This window comes from Osmerus eperlanus, chromosome 9, assembly GCF_963692335.1.
Source record: "Osmerus eperlanus chromosome 9, fOsmEpe2.1, whole genome shotgun sequence".
Taxonomy (NCBI): Eukaryota; Metazoa; Chordata; class Actinopteri; order Osmeriformes; family Osmeridae; genus Osmerus; species Osmerus eperlanus.
The window spans coordinates 16,414,802-16,435,869 of record NC_085026.1 but is presented as its reverse complement, the minus strand read 5'-3'; the positions used below and the strand labels follow the sequence as shown (position 1 = coordinate 16,435,869).

Sequence of the window (21,068 nt, the reverse complement as noted above, 5' to 3'; positions counted from 1 at the left end):
ATTAGCAGACTCAATCTATCGCTTCAACTCTCTTTCCTCCCCCCGTTCTCTCTCTCTCTCCGTCTCTCCGTCTCTCCCTCCCTCTCTCTCCGTCTCTCCGTCTCTCCCTCCCTCTCTCCCTCTCTCCCTCTCTCTCTCCTTCTCTCCGTCTCTCCCTCCCTCTCTCTCTCTCTGTCTCTCTCTCTCTCTCTCTCTCTGTCTCTCTCTCTCTCTCCTCATTTCTCTCAGCTTGTTGGTCTGGTGGGAAGTTGGCCTTCCTTCTGTCATTGCTGAAAGTTCTTCCTGGTTCGGCCATGGCCCTTCTCTATAAATAAAACTCCAGTCCTTGAGTAATCAGAACGTGATTCATGTCCAGAACTCTGTTTACAAGCCCGGAGTGCTGCAGATGTTTTAAGTGGGTTTGGAAACAGCATGTTCCATAAACACAGTATTTCAAGTAATAACAGCGGGACCAAATGCTCACATCGTCATCGGCAACAGCCCCAAAACAACGCGTCGTCGCCCCGGTGCCTATTGTGTTGATGTTTGCATCGGCCCGCCCGGCTCCAGTGAAACCGGTGTGCCACCCGCGGAGCGAGATCACCGTGGTGAGGGAGGGAGGGGGAGGGGCTGGAACAGAAGATGTGACGCTGATTCTAATCTCTGGCTCATAAGAAAAAGCGCAGAGCTTTAAAAGGCTGGACGGTGCTGTGAATTCTAATGAGCTAACAGGGAACAGCTGTCTGCTTTCATGTTCTGCCGCTTTCTCACTGGGAACCTTTACCTTTCAAAGACTGTGTGTGTGTGTGTAGGTGTGGCTTTATGTATGCCCGCCCTGCTCAGGGAACGAGAGAAGAGGAGGAGATGGAGGGGGGAGGGGTGGAGGTACAGAGAGAAGGAGCTCGTGGCGAGACAGGAGGACAGGGAGGAAGGGAAGAGAGGAGAGATGTGTGGCATCCATTCCCCTCCGCCGGTCTGTTTACGAGAGATAAAAGAGCTGAATGTCCGGGTCCATGTTTCAACTTCACCTGTCCTCTCAACCACCAGCGTCCTGCCAGCTTGTAAAAGTCTGGAGGGGTCTGCTCTGTATTTCCCTGACGCGCTAATAAAAGAGAAGTAGAGGGAAAATGCCTCACAAAAAGTCTCTTTCAGAAGGCGTTTGTGTGTGTGTGTGTGTGTGTATGTCTCCGTCAAGGGAGGAAGAAAACCATTGACGCCCCAGCAGGACGGCCGCCAGAGTCACGTCTCTGAAGTCCGCTGTCCAATTTCCCAGAGTGCATTTTCAAAGCTCAGTGTCTAGGAGGAAGGCATTGTAGATCTCCACTCACAGATAAGCATCCTGGAGGAGCAGGAAAGGTGCCCACGCTAAGCCCGGCTCCCTGTATTGTGTAAGCCCAGCGCAGGGCCGGCTGAGAGGCCAGGGCTGGCCGGGGGCCAGTTCAAAGCATCTCTGTCTGGACCAGCGCAGCAGGGCTCTATCTCCATCATCTGTCTCAGTTCCAATGGGAAGGAAACACAGGAAGCTATTTCAGTCAGGAATTGGTTCACATATCAGATCTCAAACGAGCCAGTCTTGATGTGCTGTCTAATAGACATTTCCTGTTGGAGATGATGAATGTTAGATTGTATTAGGATGTCCTCTGCAGACTGCTGCTGTGACTCTGCTCTGCCATCCGTGTTTGTTAGATGTACTCAAGGTGCAACTGGAGGCTCTATTTCTGAAACTGTAGTCCTCCCTGGGTTTGTTCAGAGACCTGTAATGTAGGCTACATAATTCAGGAACCTCTGGTGACTTATAATGAGTTTTTGATTTGTGTAGGTGCGTGTGTATGTTCATGCACACTGGGCGGTGTGTGTGTGTGTGTGTGTGCAGGCGGGTGCTTTCCCCGGCTGCTGTGTTTACTTAGCGCGGTTAAGGGGAGGAAGGGACTGATGGGTAAGAAGGTATCAAAGGCATTTCTGCGGCATGGAGTGTAACAGAGTTACACCACTGCCTGCTGTTCTGGTATGCGCTCTGATTTAGGAAACGCAGGGAGGAGGGGGTGGGAGGGTTGTGTGAGGGGGGGAAGGAGAGGGGGGTGAGGAGGGGTGAGGGAAGAAAGCTCCCTGTGATGGAGAACTGGAGGAGAACAAGGAAGGGCCTCATCAGTGACGACTGTGGCTTCTGAGGCAGGACATTAGTGGTTCAATTTAACAAGGCAACCCCATGTAGAATTATTATAAACTGTTCATGTACGGAAATGTAGTTTTCCTCAATTTCTGTATGTCAGAAGAAAATGTGGGTGATAAGTTGAGTTTTGTACAGTCTGTTGCTGTGAGGTACAGTCTGTTGCTGTGAGGTACAGTCTGTTGCTGTGAGGTACAGTCTGTTGTAGTGAGGTACAGTCTGTTGCAGTGAGGTACAGTCTGTTGCATTGAGGTACAGTCTGTTGCAGTGAGGTACAGTCTGTTGTAGTGAGGTACAGTCTGTTGCAGTGAGGTACAGTCTGTTGCATTGAGGTACAGTCTGTTGCAGTGAGGTACAGTCTGTTGCATTGAGGTACAGTCTGTTGCAGTGAGGTACAGTCTGTTGTAGTGAGGTACAGTCTGTTGCATTGAGGTACAGTCTGTTGCATTGAGGTACAGTCTGTTGCAGTGAGGTACAGTCTGTTGCAGTGGGGTACAGTCTGTTGTAGTGAGGTACAGTCTGTTGCAGTGAGGTACAGTCTGTTGTAGTGAGGTACAGTCTGTTGCAGTGAGGTACAGTCTGTTGCAGTGAGGTAACGGCCTGTGTTCCCCAGGCTGTGAGGACCTGATTGTGGAGAGCTTGTCTCTGGACTCCCTGGAACCCATCCTGAAGTGGAGCTCCCAGCCCTACGGATCCAAGTGGGTCCACCGCCAGGCACTGCACTTCCTGTGCGAGGAGTTCAGCCAGGTGGTCACCTCAGACGTGCTGTACGAGCTCAGCAAGGAACACCTTCTCAGCGCCATTCGGTCAGACTACCTGCAGGTGAGCGACACGCCCAGCGCCCTATGTGTGTGTGTGTGTGTGTGTGTCGGACAGCCCTGTCCAGGCCAGCCACCCCAGGAGGTCTCTCTTGTGAGGGTGGGCAGGGCAGAGAGAGCTGCCGTTGTTCGAGTCAGCTTACATTGTCACCTGGATGGGTCTCACGCCGCTCTGCTCGGACGTGTTTTGCCTGACCGGGGTGATCACCGTGGCGAGACTGAAGGCACACACACACACGTACACACACATTTACACATATACACGTATGTACATTTACATTTAGTCATTTAGCAGACGCTCTTATCCAGAGCGACTTACAGTAAGTACAGGGACATTCCCCCCGAGGCAAGTAGGGTGAAGTGCCTTGCCCAAGGACACGTCATTTGGCACGGCCGGGAATCGAACCATCAAACCACCTGACTCCTGTCATGTGTATGTACACACACGCACACACACGCGCACCACTCAAGGATGCACAAACACCAACACGTTCGCAGGCAGGCGGGGTATCAAATAGAGGCTGAGAAGCCCCCCTGGAGGGCCGTCCTTCAAACCTGGAGCCTAATGGAAGCTGAGGACAGGTCTGCTGCCGAGGGAGGCTGAGGAGGAGCACTGTGATCCAAGCAGACACGCAGAGTCCTGAACCAAGGGCCTGACTCCACTGCCCCAACCACTTCTCTGCTCTTACTTCACTGTTATGTCTGACTTTCTCCTAATACACAACCTCCCCCCTCTCTCTCTCCTCCCCTCTCTCCCTCCCCCCTCTCTCTCTCCTCCCCCCTCTCTCTCTCTTCTCCTCCTCTCTCCTCTCTCCCCTCCCCCCTCTCCCCCTCTCTCTCTCCTCCCCTCTCTCCCTCCCCCCTCTCTCTCTCCTCCCCCCTCTCTCTCTCTTCTCCTCCTCTCTCCCCTCCCCCCTCTCCCCCTCTCTCTCTTCTCCTCCCCCCCTTTCCCTCCCCCCCTCTCTCTCCTCCTCCCCTCTCTCTCTCTTCTCCTCTCTCTCCCCTCCCCCTACCTCTCTCCTCCCCCCTCTCTCTCTCCTCCCCTTTCTCTCCCCCCCCTCTCTCTCTCTCCTCCCCCCTCTGCACCCGTCTCTCTCTTCCACAGGCGAGTGAGCAGGACATTCTCAAGTACGTTGTTAAGTGGGGCGAGCAGCAGCTTATTAAGAGGATGGCAGACAGGGGTAAGATAATACACTCCATAATTACCCTCACAACAGACCCCCTAATGGCTCGGAGAACATTACCCACTTACCAGTGCCTCGAAAACACACTAAAAGGACCGTAAAAGAAGGCTGTCTTCTTCCTCAGAAGGAGACACCAAGAGGCATCTCACAAAAGATCGGCCTTGGGTCTTTTCATTGTCCTCAGAAGCCACTTGCTGTTGAGCTGTTGCAACAACCACCAGCCTGCAATGTGTTTGCCGTGTCCTCACATTGGTGATAATACATTTAGTCATTTTTAGTCATTTCTGTTGCAATAATACCAACCTGTGTGTGTGTTCCAGAGCCCAACCTGCTGAGCGGGACAGCCCACAGTGTGAACAAGCGTGGGGTGAAGAGGAGGGACCTGGACGTGGAGGAGCTGAAGGACATCCTGTCTCCCCTCCTGCCCTGCGTGCGCTCCCAGCACATCCTCCCCGCCAGCAGTGACGTCCTGGCTGACGCCGTGAGTACACACCCTCCCTCCCTCCCTCACACCCTCCCTCACACCCTCACACCCTCCCTCACACCCTCACACCCTCCCTCACACCCTCCCTCACACCCTCCCTCACACCCTCCCTCACACCCTCACACCCTCCCTCACACCCTCCCTCACACCCTCACACCCTCCCTCACACCCTCCCTCACACCCTCACACCCTCCCTCACACCCTCACACCCTCCCTCACACCCTCACACCCTCCCTCACACCCTCACACCCTCCCTCACACCCTCACACCCTCCCTCACACCCTCCCTCACACCCTCACACCCTCACACCCTCCCTCACACCCTCACACCCTCCCTCACACCCTCACACCCTCCCTCACACCCTCACACCCTCCCTCACACCCTCACACCCTCCCTCACACCCTCACACCCTCACACCCTCCCTCACACCCTCACACCCTCACACCCTCCCTCACACCCTCCCACCCTCCCTCACACCCTGCCTCCCTCACACCCTCCCTCACACCCTCCCTCCCACCCTCCCTCACACCCTCCCACCCTCCCTCCTACCCTCCCTCACACCCTCCCTCCCACCCACCCTCCCTCCCTCACACCCTCCCTCCCTCCTACCCTCCCTCCCACCCTCCCTCCCTCACACCCTCCCTCCCAGCTTCCCTCACACCCTCCCTCCCAGCCTCCCTGCCTCCCTGCCTCCCTCCCTCCCGGGGCTACACTGTCCTGTGGCTTCACTAACTGCTCTGGCTTATGTCACCGCCTGACTGACTGGTGCTCCCCTCCTTGTCTTCTGTCTGACATCTTGTCCCTCTCTCTCTCTCCCTCCCTCACTCTGTCTCTCTCTCCCTCTATGTCTCTCCCTCTATCTCCCTCTCTCTCTCTCTTTCCCCCCCCTCTCCCTCCCTCCAGATGAAGAGGGGTCTGATCAGCACCCCTCCCTCTGACATGCTCCCCACAGCCGAGGGGGGGAAGGACAACGCCTGGCTGCGTCAGAAGAACGCAGGCATCTACGTCAGGCCCCGCCTCTTCTCCCCCTACGTGGAGGAAGCCAAGGTGAGCCGAGTCACGGAGGCCGTGCAGGTGAGCCGAGGCCACGCCGCGGGTGAGCCGAGGCCACGCCGCGGGTGAGCCGAGGCCACGCCGCGGGTGAGCCGAGGCCACGCCGCGGGTGAGCCGAGGCCACGCCGCGGGTGAGCCGAGGCCACGCCGCGGGTATGCTCTGCCCATCTTCCTGTGGGCTGGTACGACTCTGGCAGGTATTTGGTATAGCTTAGTGCAGCGATTCCAAACTTGAATATTTATATAGATATATAGATATTTATGTATTTTTTCGAAAATATGTTCAGAGGACACAGGTTCATATCCTGCTTAGTGGTTAGAGCATCTGCCTGCTGGTCGAGAAGTCACAGGTTCAAATCCTCCCTCTTTCCGTGGCTGAATGGTGGCCTGGTGTTCCTCCTCAGTCGGTGCTGGATGAGATGATGGTGGAGCAGACCGACCTGGTACGCCTGCGTCTGGTTCGCATGTCCAACGTCCCCGACACCCTCTACATGGTCAACAACGCCGTGCCCCAGTGCTGTCACATGATCAACCACCAGCCAGCGGCTGCCAACCAGAGCACAGCGCCGTCTGTGGTGGCCAATGAGATTCCAGGTTAGAGAAGCTTTTAAGGATGTACTTGGTCGTCGTGCTTGGTGGTGAGGTATGGTTTAGAGTGATGGTGTCAGAGGTGAGCTTACCTTAGTGAACGTGTGTGTGTGTCTCTCAGTGCCCGGGCTTGCGGTGGTGAAGGAGATGGTGCACAGGCTGCAGGAGCTGAGGCACACGGAGCAGGTGCAGCGGGCGTACGCCCTTAACTGCGGCGAGGGCGCCACCGTCAGCTACGAGCTGCAGCTCCGCGTGCTGCGGGAGTTCGGCCTGGCGGACGGAGCCACAGAGCTGCTGCAGGTGAGCGCAGAGCGAGGCGCAGGGCGATGAGTGAGGCGCAGGGAGAGGCGCAGGGCGATGAGCGAGGCTCAGGGCGATGAGCGAGGCGCAGGGAGAGGCGCAGGGCGATGAGCGAGGCGCAGGGAGAGGCACAGGGCGATGAGCGAGGCGCAGGGCGATGAGCGAGGCGCGGGGCGCAGGGTGAGGTGCGCAAGGCGGGGCGCAGGGCGATGAGCGAGGCGCAGGGCGGGGCGCAGGGCGATGAGCGAGGCGCTGAGCAAGGCACAGAGCGAGGCGCAGGGCGATGAGCGAGGCGCAGGGCGGGGCGCAGGGTGAGGTGCGCAGGGCGGGGCGCAGGGCAAGGCGCAGCATGTCGGATGATGGCTGTCCTGAATACCAACAACTTAGAACATTCGCCAGCCTCTTTCCCCAGACAAAACAACCGGTGGTTGAAGGTTGGTGAGAGAGACTTGGTGTTTATTTGTGTTTCTGTCCTCAGAACCCCTACAAGTTCTTCCCAGAAGAGCGATTCGGTGATGAGAGCCCGGGGCCAGCTCTGCGCCAGGTGGGTCGTTGCCGGGTCAACAGTAGCCCGGCGATGGACAGCATGTTCACAGACCTGGAGGGGCTGTCAGGTTTCCACCCTCCCCTGCCTCCCCCTCCTCCCCCCTACCACCCCCCTGCCACCCCCAGCCACGCTCAGCTGAAGGGGGCCTGGAGGCCGCGGGTTCCCATGCCAACCCCGACCCGCTCCTTCTCCTACCCCTGCACCCTGCTCCAGCGCCACGCACCCAGCCAGCTGAGCAGCCCTGACTACCCCTCCTCATCCAGACCCCCTCCGCCCCCTCCGCCCGACTGCACCACCCCCCAGGCCATGGGCCGGTCCCTGCTCGCAGACCAGCAGGTGAGGGATCATACGGCAGGAATCTGTGTCTTTTATGTTTTCGTTTTAATCCTGTAGGTCAGGGGTCTCCGACCTTGTTCCTGGAGAGCTACCTTCATGTCGATTTGAGCTCTGAACGAACCCGGTTTAACAGGGTTAGAAAGCTGGTTATTAGAATCAGGTGTGCTGGATTAGGGTTGGAGCAAAAACGTACAGGAAGGTAGCTTTCCAGGAGCAGGGCTGGAGACCCTCGCTGTAGTTCAGAGTTGTGTTTAGTGTACATCTGGATCGACATGTGTATGAGTCTGTGTTTGTGTCTGTGTCTGTGTGGGGTAGATGAGCGTGGAGCCTGTGATGAGAGAGTTCATGCCGGACATTGCCCGGGGGGTTTCGGTCCTGACCCTCAGGGAGCAGCACAAGGCCGAAAGGGTGGACAGCGAGGATTCCACTCCCATGACCCCCTCGGCCCCCCACCCACCCCAGGGGCAGTGCCCCTCCTCCCGCCACAGGGACATTCACGGCCCCTCCTGTAAGAGACACGCCCCGGACCCCAAACTTGAGGCCCAGGGGGACTACCCCGACCACTACGACTTCTCCTGTGGACCCTCCACCCCCACCTCCGGCCACCCCCCACCCTACTACGCCAGGCCTGACCTCTACAGCCACAGCTGCAACCCCTCCAGCACCCTCCCACCCTCCTACCTGTCTGACGGCCAGCCCCCCGGCCACGCCCAGGGACGGCCAGCCCCAGACCCCCTGAGGCTGGACCTGCTGGGGCTCCCCCCCCCGCCGCAGGACGCGGCCCAGGCTAACCCTCCAGGGGGGGGGGACACGCCCAGGGGACGAGCCAACGAGACGGACCTGACCCGCGGGTTGGGGCACTTTCGGAGCTCCCCCAGTGGGAACCTGGAGGGGTATGAAGGGAGGCCCTCCTCCCACAGGGAAGCCCCAGAGGAGAGGCTGGTGGCTGGGGAGACGTCAGGAGCAGGGCCCCTGCAGCCCCAGAGCGACGGTGTCAGCGAGGAGGCAGGCAGAGACCGCCGGGCACCCAGCAAGCCTGAGTACCCTTACAAAAAGTCGGCACTTTAACCCCGGCATGGACCGTGTGGGCTGAGTTATGAAAAGGGAACAGTGAGGGGGGGGGGAGATGACCCCTCTAATATCCACAGCAGAGCACTCATTTGTGTGAGAGTGTGTATGTGGAGAGAGAAAGAGAAGACACACAGAGTGAAGGGATTGCAGGAAATTTGCTATTAGTGTGTGTGTGTGTGTGTGTGTGTGTGTGTGTGTATCCCAGTACTCTATATATCCTGGTCACAGTAGCTGGAGGTCTGTAGGTTGGTGAAGGAACAATGGCTCTAGTGTTGCTTCTGCCTGTTTGGATTTATACAGCTGAAGCTAGCCTCAGTCATGCAGGCTGGGAGTGATAAATCATGGACACGTCTGTGTTCTTTTCCCTGCTCCCGGCCCTCTCTCCTGGCTGACACGCTAACCCTGGAGCAGCGATAAGTAGCAAAACCGAGAATGGCCGGGCAGGAAGTTGGTTGAAACAGGATGTAGGTCAGTTGAGGTCATTGTTGTTGTGTGGATGCTGCTGTTGTCTTTGGAGTCATTGTGTCCAGCCCCATCCAGGTGCTTTTACAGAGGTGCATGGAGAGGGGAGGGGGGGTGGTAGGTGGGGGGGTAAGTGAGCGTTAGGGGTTTACAACCGAGGTACAAGGGGAAAGATAAGGGTGCCATGGCAACTGCCGACAGTGCTGTGATTGAGCTCGCTAGGGAGTGTTAATAATTCAACAGAACAGGTGTGTGAGAGGTATGTCAAAGTATGTGGTTTTGTACGAACAGGAAACGTAACAATTTTAGTTCTGTACTCTCAGTATCCCAGCGTGCTCAGGTCTTGCGATGGCAAACTGTCTCTGAGGAGGTCGCCCAGACACTGAACACAAAGCACAGTGGATACAAATGCTGGAAACCTCTGTAGTATTTAAGGCCTTAAATCAACCATGAAGTCATCAGCGTTTTTACCTAAACATCCTCTCACCCCTGTGACTCACGCCTCTGGACAGGGTCTCAAAGTACGTTTGGGCCCCATGTTTTTGGCCTCTACCACACCACCCTTTGGTGGACATTGGAACTGCATGGGCCGGTCTGCAGATGTTCTGTAAGGCAGAAGGCGCTGTACAGACACCAAAGGGAACTATGAATGAGATCAGTCTGCTCCATGTGATTATTACATGTGGTGGACAACATTGCACTACAGAAACAACTCGTTGTTGTTTGAGGTAGAAGTGTCTCCCTTGATTTCAGAAGTAAATTAGATTTGAGGTTCCAGAACAACTACATTAATCCTGCCAAGCTGAGTGGCCTCTGCCAAATTGGTTTTATCCCTTCAAACATTGTGAGTTGTGTGTATACATTCGAGCATCAACTCAAATGTATTTGTACAGCCCTTTTGACAAGCAATGTCACAGAAGGCTTCACATTCTCCCATAGAACTGCCCCTCAATCAACCTAAACCCTCAAGGAAGACAAGGAAAAACTCCCAGAAAAAAACTAAATAGAGAAAAAATTGAAGAAATCTTGAGGAGCAACTCAGTGAGGGATCCCCTCCCCCAGAGACGGTTGGTGACACAGAGAGGTGCAGAACACAGGCTAAACATAGTCCCACATCAAGATGAGTCTTACACATTTGATATGAACGTGTCATTGTACGTGTGTATTGTCACATTGAGGAGACGGAATGTATTGTAAACTGTGTGACCCGGGTATCAGGTTTCTGTCTTCTTATTTCTTTTGTTTGGTTGTCTGTTTATTTTTGTAGTGTTGTTAATTATTGTAGTTGACATGGCGGAATATCATAACTGTGGAGAAATATTTTTTTCCTTCATCAAACCTTAATACTTTCAAATAGCACCGCAAAAGATCTGTTCATGTTCTCTCTGCTTCGCGGTTACAAAATCACCAGGCAGAAAACCCTTGTTTCCATCCAGTTTCCATCATTGGAAAACGCTGAACTTTAGTCTCCTGCCCATGTTCATGTTCAACAGTCATTTTATTTTCCAGGAAAGTGTTCCCATTTAATAAAAATGCCTCCACATCCTCCTCTTGCTCTGTGCTGTAGAGAAGCGAGTGCCTTTCCCTGCCACTGGCCAGGCTTGTATTTACGTGATGTTATGCAAGCATTTTCCTACCAGCCTACCTGTTTGCATCAAATACTCAGTAGCTAGTTCCTTCTGTGTATATATTTTTTAATGTTTAGAAACCTTTGAAATTGAACAATCTAGAAATCTGTGGTGGTTTATGATCGACCAGGCACACTGCATGGGTAGTGTTGTGTTCTACTCAAACCCTTTTGCAGATTCAGCTGCCAAGTGGTTAGTTTATCTGGTTTTATTTTTCTACTGTTACCTCAAAAGGTGCACAGTTTTTGAACTTTGGCATCTATAAAATAAACAGCTTAAAAATTCAGGCATTTCTTATGTCTCGTTTTCATTAGCTTACTATGCTTACTGAATAGGTAAATTATTTAGTAGCATGCAAGATGGTTTATACTGTAAAAGGTGGTGTAAAAAATGTTCATACTGTTTTCATTTATTCAGATTCACACAAACTATGGCCAACAAATAAGTATAAAAGCAGAAAACTGAATCCTGTTAGAACAAGAGGACTGTATATTACCATGCAAGAAAGAGCAGCATTAAACTTCACATTCACAGGAATGAACACATTTCTAAATTGACAAAAGCACTTAAACATCTTTGAAACTTTTGTCAGAGAACATCCACACAGCCGTGCATCGCTCTTCAGACCACTGCTTTTTATATCTTTCATTTTGAGGACATTCAATGCTTATTGGAGACATCTAAACCCATTATAACATGGATAAACATATTGATATACGTGTCCTAAATCTGAGCTTTTATTCAAAAGGAAAAAGGTGTTAGTTGGTTGTTCTAGCAGCGTATCAGCAGGTGGGCTACAGCGTCCTGAAGGACATCAGGTGCAGTGATGCTGCCCTCCACTGGTCCTGCGCCTCTTCCTGGCCTGCAGCTCCTCAAAGAACTGCTGGATGGCTTCAGCTGTGACCACCTGCCAGGGGGGAGACAGAGCGGGGGCATGAGGGGGGACGGGGGAAGGGACAGAGCTGCTAGCTTCATCACATCTGCTTCGCCCACGACCTGAACCTCACCTTTCCTTCACTGGCAAACTGCTGCAGGAACTCAGTCAGTTCCGTCTTCAGGTCATTGAAATCTGGAAGAAGGAAAACAAGCTTTTTTAAAAAAAATGGATTTCACTCCTGAATATTCAGGCTAATCTGATTGTCCCTGAGCTGAGTGTGTCGTCCCCCCCCCCCGTGTCAGGATGAACCCAGGCCCCGTCCTCACGGTAAATCATCTCTAGCTGCTGGATGTGGTCCAGGGAACTCAGGCATGACGTCAGCAGGTCTTCGCCAAACGGCTCCGTCCTTCCTTTGTTCTCATAGGCCAGGAGGGTGTCCGTCTCGTCCAATAGGAACTGCACTCCGGCCTGGACATACGCCCTCTGAGCAGCAGCACAGGAGCACACTCAGTGGTCACACTCCAGGACAAGGGGAGCAGATTTATCCAACCCTCTTATTGAAAGTGTTGAACCTGCTTCGCGGTCATTGTTGTGCACATGACAATAAATGACTTAACATGAACCACTTTTGGATAACAAATCTGTCCCCAGACCCTTTAAAAATATATATATTAAGAAAATTACATTTAACAGCTGCATCCTAATTATATATATATTTTTTATTTTATTTGTCCCTCCCACATTTGAAAACAACCTAGTCCCCTGCCCCAGAAGGGGGAGTTAGCAGCATGGAAGTCTCAGCCTGCCTGAGGGGAACAGGTGTGGGGTGAGTCTCACCTTACAGGTGATGCAGGTGTGGGGTGAGTCTCACCTTACAGGTGATGCAGGTGTGGGGCGAGTCTCACCTTACAGGTGATGCAGGTGTGGGGCGAGTCTCACCTTACAGGTGATGCAGGTGCAGAGATGTGAACGCCAGTGATATGGCCAGAACACGGCTCCCTCCCTGCTCCTCTCCAGGGCCCCGCCTTTCAGGGCCCCGCCCTGCAGCTCCTTCAGCCTGCAGGCCACAGGCCTGGCCTGGCCCTTCCCCGGGCTGCCGGACCTCTCCTGACGGCTTCGCTTGCAGGAGGAGTTTCCGTTCTCGTCCTCCCTCTGGGATCAAACGCGACAGCAGGAGAAGTTTACAGCCTCCTGACAGGGCTGAGGGACGGGGAGCAGGGAGGGACGGGGAGCAGGGAGGGACGGGGAGCAGGGCTGAGGGACGGGGAGGAGGGGGGGACGGGGAGGAGGGGGGGACGGGGAGCAGGGCTGAGGGACGGGGAGCAGGGCTGAGGGACGGGGAGCAGGGCTGAGGGACGGGGAGCAGGGCTGAGGGACGGGGAGCAGGGCTGAGGGACGGGGAGGAGGGGGGGACGGGGAGCAGGGCTGAGGGACGGGGAGCAGGGCTGAGGGACGGGGAGGAGGGAGGGACGGGGAGCAGGGAGGGACGGGGAGCAGGGAGGAGGGACGGGGAGGAGGGGGGGACGGGGAGCAGGGCTGAGGGATGGGGAGGAGGGGAGGGACGGGGAGGAGGGGAGGGACGGGGAGCAGGGCTGAGGGACGGGGAGCAGGGCTGAGGGACTGTGAGTCCGGCATAACGATTCAAAGGCCTTGTTCTACAATCGTAAACATGCGTGACACTATGGAGGGGTCAACACAGTCCTGCTGTGAAGCCTGTCCAAGAAAATCACTGGAGCCGAGGGATCAGTGTCCTATGGATAATTACTCCTCTAATTTTCCAGGAGAGAACTGCATGATGGGAGCTGAAGTCCAATACAGCCTACTACATCCATTACCATCTGGCGCCATCTAGTGTTCAGCCAACTGATAGGGCACGGTTAATTACTCAATTGCTAACTCTCGTGATATTAACACTAAATGGCAGCTATGTGCATAGACTTCAGCACTGAATGCGTATCATACCCTGGTAAATACTTAATAAAAATCATCTGACCACATGAACATCTCACTTACTAATTTCTCCTGCTTCTGACAGGCAGGCTTGGAAGACGCCCCCTCGCCTCCATTGCACCTCTTCTCCTTCTGGTCGCTACTGTCCACCACATCCACATCCTCCTCCACCTCCTCCTTCTCTTCAACCTCCTCCACATCCACCTCCTGACAGGGGCTTACAGTGATCACTGGGAGAAGAACATCACACAGTGGTGAAGCGTGGCATACCAAGTCACCGCATTCTGCCGCTGCAGTAAACAAGGAAGAGTAAGAAAAAAAAAAGTGATTTCATGTAGAAAGGTGGGGAGGGTGAATGAGAGAATGACTGACCTGCGAGGTGTGCGGCGTAGGTCCACAGGAAGGGAGCTCTGTTCATGCAGGGTTCACACACCATCTCCTGCAGCTCCTCCGAGTCCTCCACTGTGGAGCCCAGGTGCTGTACACCACAGAAGAAGAACCACCACAGAAGAAGAACCACCACAGAAGAACCACCACAGAAGAAGAACCACCACAGAAGAAGACACCACAGACTGGTTAAGATCCGTAAGATATTTGTATTTTTATATTATCATACAAAGATTATGAGATAAGATGATCATAAATGGATTATTGTCAACATCTTCTTTTTGGTGGATTGTCAATGGACCATCCCAATAGTTGAGCAGTAAAGAAACAAGCATGCTACCCATTTACAATGTTGTTGTTATGGTGACATACCCTGGAATGGAACCAATCCTCACAGATGATGCACTGAATCATCTCCTCATCTACCTGGCAGAGACACGGAAAGTAAGAAGTGAGTCTTCTGCCATGCAGAAACTTCAAACCTCAAATCAATACCAATGTGTCATTACAAGGCTGAAGGATTTGACTGTGGTATGAAGCTGGACTTCAGGTCAGTCGCTACCTGGTCATCTGTATCTGGATACGGTCGGTCACAGAAGCAATACAAGCCATGGAAGTTGTGATTGTACTGGTTTTTTATATTTCGTCCGTCTTTGTTCTGTGAGGAAAAATCACGACGACAATAAATGTCAGTACATGTGTCATATGTTAATTAAAACCTGACTGATTGCAAAATTCTTACACTTACAGGAATCAGCTTGCACCGAAACTCGCCAAACTTGTTATTTCCACAATCGCAGCGGAAGTTCCTGAAATTAATAATGAGACCACCAACTGTTCACTGCTGTGAAAACATTTGTTAGTCTGTCACAGTAAACGAGGAGCAAAAGCAACTGCAGATATTTCTCACTCCATAGATAATTCTCTCTATATTATGATTACCTTTTGGTGTAGAGCTCAAAGATGTCGTGGCCATCATGACATTTGTTGGTACAAGCAAGGCAAAGACCTGCCGGTTCTTCTCCCCTTGGTGTACAAGTGTTGCATGCAAACACAGCTTGCCTCTTCACATAGCCCTGCATTGAATCACAGACGCAAAAGTTGGTCAGAACCATCAATCATGTGCAAGGCTATATCTAAATTACACAGTTACTGTGAAACAATAGCGTAAAGTGAAAGGACGGATGTGTAATAGAGAAACTGACTTTAGTGATGACTTTGTGGCACAATAAAACAATTAAATTCCGTCTACCTGAGAATGTGAAGGGGACACTGGACATGCAGGTTACTCTTTGTTACCTGGGGATATGAACATTTCTCAGGGTCGCTGCCCGCCAACACCGACATAGCTTCTCGCAGTTCGTCATCCTCCAGAATGTCGTTCAGTGACAGGGTAGCCTCACTGTCTTCGTTAACCGCCATTCCTGAGACAGAATAAACAACAAAACGTGAAACCGTCTCTTCCGGCGGGACAAAGCTTTCCAGGCCACGTTCAGGAAGTATTGAAACCTTCCAGAAGCTAAGGTTGCGGAGCCTACGCTACGCCCCTGTATTTGTTTGTACCCAAATATGTCCCATTTCAACGCTGTGGTGACCTTTACCTTGCAAGCTGATAAGAGACTTGGAGGACGGAATCGACCGGTTAACCGGGCAGAGCGTTGCTGTATAACTAGCTTTGCTTGAGAGCTTGAGAGCTCCTACGAACACGGCCAATGAAGCACAACTGTGACGTCGAGTAGCCCGCCAACCTTTGTGATGTAAATAGGACGGCATCATGAATGCCAGTAGTGGCCCTCCAAACCTTAGAAGAGCCATAGTATTTAATTTGTGTATAGGATGAAAAAAAAAAGAAATGAAAAAATAGCCATATATGAGCAGACTGCTTAATTTTATAACTATTTTTCAAGTCGTTTTGTTTTGTAAACTGTGAGTTAATTGGAAAAGTATTGTTGTACCATATAATAACCATTTCAGCTGTAGCCTCTGGCTAGCTGGGTAAGGCCACCTGCTTGGATATGGATTGTATATCAATAAATAACTCTACTCCAAATCCCCTGGAGAGCCGGGCACCCATGATGAGGGGTGGTGCAAACGGCAGGGGTACCAGGATGTACCTACCATGCTAAACTGACTTCAAAGCATGGTTTTCACTGTGACACAACACTCTACTGTCAGATAATTACCAGAAGATGGCGCATGTGTAGCATTCCATATTGACATTAATTCGCCAGCTGCCTTCTTTGGACTAAATCTTTGCTGAACAGAAGCTAGGAGCAAACTTCGTTAATTATTAAAACATATTGTGCTGTTTTTTTTTTTGCTTTCTCTTCCATGTTGACCAAAAACATAACTTCACGCGATGAAAATGATTTTATTGCTGCCATCTAGAGGAATTCGTGAGCTTCTTACTCTAAAAGCTGACGTGCGCTCTTCTTTCATGGCTAGTGCCCTGCCTTCCTATCGTCACTCAGTGTGACAAGCTAGCCAGTGCTACGGTGTGCGGTTGTGAGTGTAGGATGCACTCACTACGGTTACTTCTCTGATGAGCACGAGACATCGGAGGTTAGGTTAATGCGCGTTCGTGAAAATACCAGAGTGTTGGGTACCGCTATTGAAGCTGTTTTAATCATCAACTGTGTTACTTCTGAAAAATAAATAATTACCCGCTAGCCGAATGGACAACTATCAAGTCAGCTAGCCTGGTTGCTATCCTGAAGAGGACAACGAAATTCAAGAAGGAAATGTGTTAACTGGTAAATATAGCTAGCCATGTAGTTTACTAACGACGTTAACCAGTACAGCTGTCAATATATTAATGACTGATACAAGGATAAACAAATGTATTCAATTTAGTTTTTAAGCCAGTTTTTAGTCTGTGGCGCATCTGTTCCCAGCTAGCAAGAAAGCTAGCCTATGTGTATTGGGGAGCAACCCTTGCCTGCCGTGGGTAACTCATGCCACCACTAGAAAGCTTGCCCTTTCGTTCTGTCTCGTAACTGCTCTTGACAATACTTATCATCATCGCCTAAGGTTGTTTTATACGCATATATGTTCCGCTGACAGTCGTATGACAGGCAGAACATTTTTGATGGCTGGGGTATAATTTTTACAATATGAAAGCTGAAGGTGTGCTGACTGCGTTCACGGACAGCAATTTAAGGGGTCCCCACCGGTTCAGCAACTTGTCTTGTCATATCGAAACTGTTTGTGTACTTACATTTTCACAGTGTGCTGACTGTTAAGCGAGGCAATCAAAATATACTTCAAATATACAGTATATCAAAGGCAGTACAGCAGTTGGCTAACTATTTGGGACTTTGCTTTTGATCCCTCCCTCTGCTAGGAGAGTGAGACAACGGTTTCCTGTTTTCGCCCGAGTCCAGGTTGAATCCACAGTCACATCTGGATTGAGAGCACGAGCGACGTGGAGATGCAGACGTTTATGAAAGGCAAGAGAGTGGGCTATTGGCTCAGCGAGAAAAAGACTAAGAAGCTGAATTTTCAGGCGTTCGCCGACATGTGCAGGTGAGTGAAATTCCACTACACGACACCTCAAAATCTAACAATTTAATGTGGCTCTGCTCACCCCAAGTCATCAGCCAAAATTGAATGACCGACATCGCACTCACATAGTAGAAATACGTGTTTGTTGAATCAACAACAGTTTTGAGTCGACATTATTACAAACGAAGAGTTCTCATCTCATGCTAGTGTGTTTTGGACGTAGTTAAAGCCACAGAGTTTCTACACTTAGGATCTCTACCTTGTCTCTGTGATATTGAAAGCTGGCTTTGGAAGGAGTTAATTGGACTGGGATGTCCGTATGTGATGCAACAGAATCTAACCATTTGAGAGGGGTGCAGTAGGTTTGTGTGTGGGGGCAGTGTGTGTTCTGCAGCCTTAGGTGCTTCTTAGCTAACATTGGTGTGGCTTGATGTGAAACCGAGCAACTTTAATTACGAATTTTGTAATCAGGAGACTTATTGTGTTTGTGTGTTAGCAATGAGAGGTAGACAATGTCCTGTCTTATTTTGTGCGTTCCTTTGTGCTTTTCTGTATCTCTCTCCTGTAGAGTCGATGATTATATAATGTCTGGTAAAGTGGGCCAGGGATTGCTTAGGGTTTCCTTAGCAGCGAGGCTGTATGAGAACCCTGCCGGCTGATGTATCTTGTATCAACAAGCCATGGTGGCCTGTACGGTGCTGTTAACCAACCGGCTTGTACGATCTTCTCAATCCCATCGGAATCATCTAGAACGGAAAAAAAGTCAACACTGACAGTCCCAGATGACAGCGTCAGAAATAGGTTGTTGTGATAAATGTGAGATAATAGTCACTCTCTCTTCGCTGAGGCTCTCTGTCTGGACGGAGCATTATTGTTTTCAGTGCCTTGTTCCAGATGATGGGGGATTGTCACCACTGGTCAGGGATTTTCACCTTGCCAATGGGGTTGTTGACTCACAAAGCAACCTGATTGAGCCAGCGCAGATTACCATGTAATCCACAAAACATTTTTAATCTCTTCATAACTCTCCAACCAAATTATTCCCACTTGCAGAGCTGCCCAGTGGGATATAGAGGGGGTGGGGCAAGGAAGGGCAAGGGTTATTTTTGTGGTTGTGTTGTCCTGTGTGTGTGTGTGTGTGTGTGTGTGCGTGCACGCGTGCACGCGTGTGTGTGTGTGTGTGTGTGTATGAGGCTTACTGTGTGGGTCATGTTGTTTGTCTCACACAGGGCCTCATACAGGCCTACTCTCAGTTGAACCTACTTATTTCTCGGAAAACCCCAGGCTCAAAGGTTAGATTGTGTGAAAGGAAAGTATCCATAATTCTATCGAGGAACAGGATCATAAGGGAGTGTTTTGTCTCTGCTGTTCTGTCTGCCTGCTTTCTCTCCAGCGCTCTACAGCTTGGTCGTTCTGTCATCCCTCACTCACTTCTCCTTTTCTCAGACCGATTTCCCCAAATTCCCTTCCACTGTACTGCTCAAACAAAAGGTCAAGAGGAAGAGAGTACCTAATAATGAACAAGGGGGGAAAAACAGCCAAGTCACCGATACCTCTCATACAAAGGCTTGACCAGCTTCACAAGCCACGCTGTCGTCTTGGACCAGCCATCACTGGGAACCACGTAGCTGTAGAGAACTGAGGCATCTCTGTGCTACTTCTGTTGTGACATCGGTATTATAAACTTGGCTCTCCAGAACTGGTGTTACACATTAATCGCTGGCTCCTTGCTCGAGACCATGAACCGCATGTCGTGGTTTAGACATTAACAAGATAGGCTCACTGCTCACTACCTCACGGCATTGGTAGTTGGATATTAAACATCGTAGGCTAGATTATTAACACTCTTGAGCACGTTTGTGGCGCTGTTTGACGAGCTGAACTGCTGTGCTCTGCCCCCTTGAGTGGCCCAGAATGGAGTTGGCTCTGTCCTGCACAGCTGGTGCGTGTATGTACGTACGTGTGTGCAGTGTTTCCCCTACCATTATATTGGGGGCGCCCAGCCACCCCAACGGCACCCCCAACCCCCCCTGGAAGGTCAAGTTAATAAAATAAAATACAAATATATAGCACCCGATCACAAAATAAGTCATTTAAGGTTACCTTTCCTATAAAACAGGTCTATAGCTTGCTCTTTTATTAAACAAACTAAATGGCCTTATGTTATTTATCTTATTTACACGACTGCATGTCATTTCTGTCTCTACAAGCTGTAAACCTAGGGTAAACACTGTGTGTGTGTGTGTCCCTATTCATGGCACGGCACGGCACGGCACTGCCCCATCTTGGGATCTAGAAGACTTGTTTACCTTCTTGGGGAACACGATGTTGGTCTGCACCCCCTGTCTGTGGGTCCTGTGGGCTCAACAGAGCTGTTGTTACTTCCTCCTGACTCGCACGGCTAGGACACCCACACAGCAAAGATACTTCACACACACTCGCCTCTCTCCACCTTGTTCCTGGCCAACGTTAAGACGGTGTTGTTTAGTAATGCCCGTATCTAGGTGTCTCTGGATAGTACATAACCCTCTGCTTCACCCGCCTCTCTGCCTCACCCGCCTCTGCCTCACCCGCCTCTCTGCTTCACCTGCCTCACCCGCCTCTTCCTCACCCGCCTCTCTGCCTCACCTGCCTCACCCGCCTCTGCCTCACCTGTCTCTCTGCCTCACCTGACGCTCTCTGCCTCACCCGCCTCTTCCTCACCCGCCTCTCTGCTTCACCTGCCTCACCCGTCTCTTCCTCACCCGCCTCTCTGCCTCACCTGCCTCTCTGCCTCACCCGCCTCTTCCTCACCCGCCTCGCTGCTTCACCGTGTGCGGACTGCCACAATACGAGAGCAGGAGACAATCTCCATATCTGAGCTGGGGTGAAACCAAAGGCCCTATTCACAGCACATGAAACGGACCAGCTGCGGTATTAAATATCCACATTGTTGTAACGCAGTGAATGGCTGCAGTGCCGTTACCATGGGACTGTGGCCTTGCAGCCACGGGGCTATAGGTCTTGCTGGGGCGGTGTCCTTTTTGTTTCTGCGAAAGTCAATGAAAAGATGTTATGTTGTTTTAGGACTGTGTCTCAGGGCTGGCAGTTCATGTTCTGTGTTTGTCCTTGCATAAATTAAACAAAGGGCCACCAGTGTATCAGTTTCCAATCCCCCTGTTATACAACCTCTCCTGAATAGTAGATCTAGACAGGGCGAGGGGTCCTTCAACACCCTGACATCCAGACAGACTTTAGATTAGGAGATCGGGGGGGGGGGGGTGGATCTGTCACATCTGCAATCCCCAACTCTGTAAAACATGCCATCTCCCTTCCAGTTGGTGTTTTGGCCCAGGCTTCTGCGAGCTTGGTGGAAGGAGGAATATGTGATCCTGGCTGGGTCTCTCCAGGCCCTGGCAGGTTGAGGCATGCCTCCCAGACCCAGAGCTCTGCCTAGACAGTTTTCCAGAGAAGAGGAGAGCCACACCTCCAAAATACAGCCCTCCTCATTCATTCTTTCAACCTTGTCAGCCCAATCTGTTTTTACCCAACTGAAATGGCCTTTGACCTACATATGTCTGTTGTTTTAACCGCTTCGTAGCCAAAGTGTTTAGTACAGCAGCTGCACCGTCATGTCTTAGGGCTCAGCTCTGGGCTCCTTTTGTTTTGGATACTTTTGTTTGGGGTTCTTGAACACAAACCGAGGAAGCTATGAGATGGCCGGGTCCATTATCTGTTGACGGCGCGAGCTTGG

The 21,068-nt window shown here is 51.6% G+C and overlaps 3 protein-coding genes across 3 annotated transcripts in view; 2 read left to right on the top strand and 1 right to left on the bottom strand.

The window, feature by feature from the left end:
* Positions 1–9,105, top strand: part of LOC134026676 (BTB/POZ domain-containing protein 7-like) — a 17,583-nt gene extending 8,478 nt beyond the window's left edge. The window contains exons 4-12 of the mRNA XM_062469568.1: positions 1,373–1,469; positions 2,739–2,968; positions 4,070–4,145; positions 4,469–4,629; positions 5,536–5,679; positions 6,090–6,279; positions 6,395–6,573; positions 7,052–7,456; positions 7,772–9,105. Coding sequence (XP_062325552.1) covers positions 1,373–1,469; positions 2,739–2,968; positions 4,070–4,145; positions 4,469–4,629; positions 5,536–5,679; positions 6,090–6,279; positions 6,395–6,573; positions 7,052–7,456; positions 7,772–8,524 — 2,235 coding nt within the window. The 3' untranslated portion in view covers positions 8,525–9,105. The remainder of the gene's footprint in view (positions 1–1,372; positions 1,470–2,738; positions 2,969–4,069; positions 4,146–4,468; positions 4,630–5,535; positions 5,680–6,089; positions 6,280–6,394; positions 6,574–7,051; positions 7,457–7,771) is intronic.
* Positions 9,106–11,010: 1,905 nt separating this feature from the next.
* On the bottom strand, positions 11,011–15,619 carry LOC134026483 (putative E3 ubiquitin-protein ligase UBR7). Its single transcript, XM_062469289.1, has 12 exons — positions 15,433–15,619; positions 15,131–15,255; positions 14,774–14,907; positions 14,580–14,640; positions 14,394–14,489; positions 14,204–14,257; positions 13,817–13,922; positions 13,508–13,674; positions 12,434–12,646; positions 11,821–11,977; positions 11,625–11,686; positions 11,011–11,524 (listed from the first exon to the last, which is right to left on the bottom strand). Exons 1-12 carry the CDS (start codon positions 15,605–15,607, stop codon positions 11,432–11,434), a joined length of 1,443 nt encoding a protein of 480 aa, XP_062325273.1. The 5' UTR covers positions 15,608–15,619; the 3' UTR covers positions 11,011–11,431.
* Positions 15,620–16,290: 671 nt separating this feature from the next.
* The window catches only part of itpk1b (inositol-tetrakisphosphate 1-kinase b), a 30,155-nt gene continuing 25,377 nt past the window's right edge, over positions 16,291–21,068 (top strand). Inside the window, exons 1-2 of the mRNA XM_062470350.1 lie at positions 16,291–16,584; positions 17,175–17,356. Coding sequence (XP_062326334.1) covers positions 17,262–17,356 — 95 coding nt within the window. The 5' untranslated portion in view covers positions 16,291–16,584; positions 17,175–17,261. The remainder of the gene's footprint in view (positions 16,585–17,174; positions 17,357–21,068) is intronic.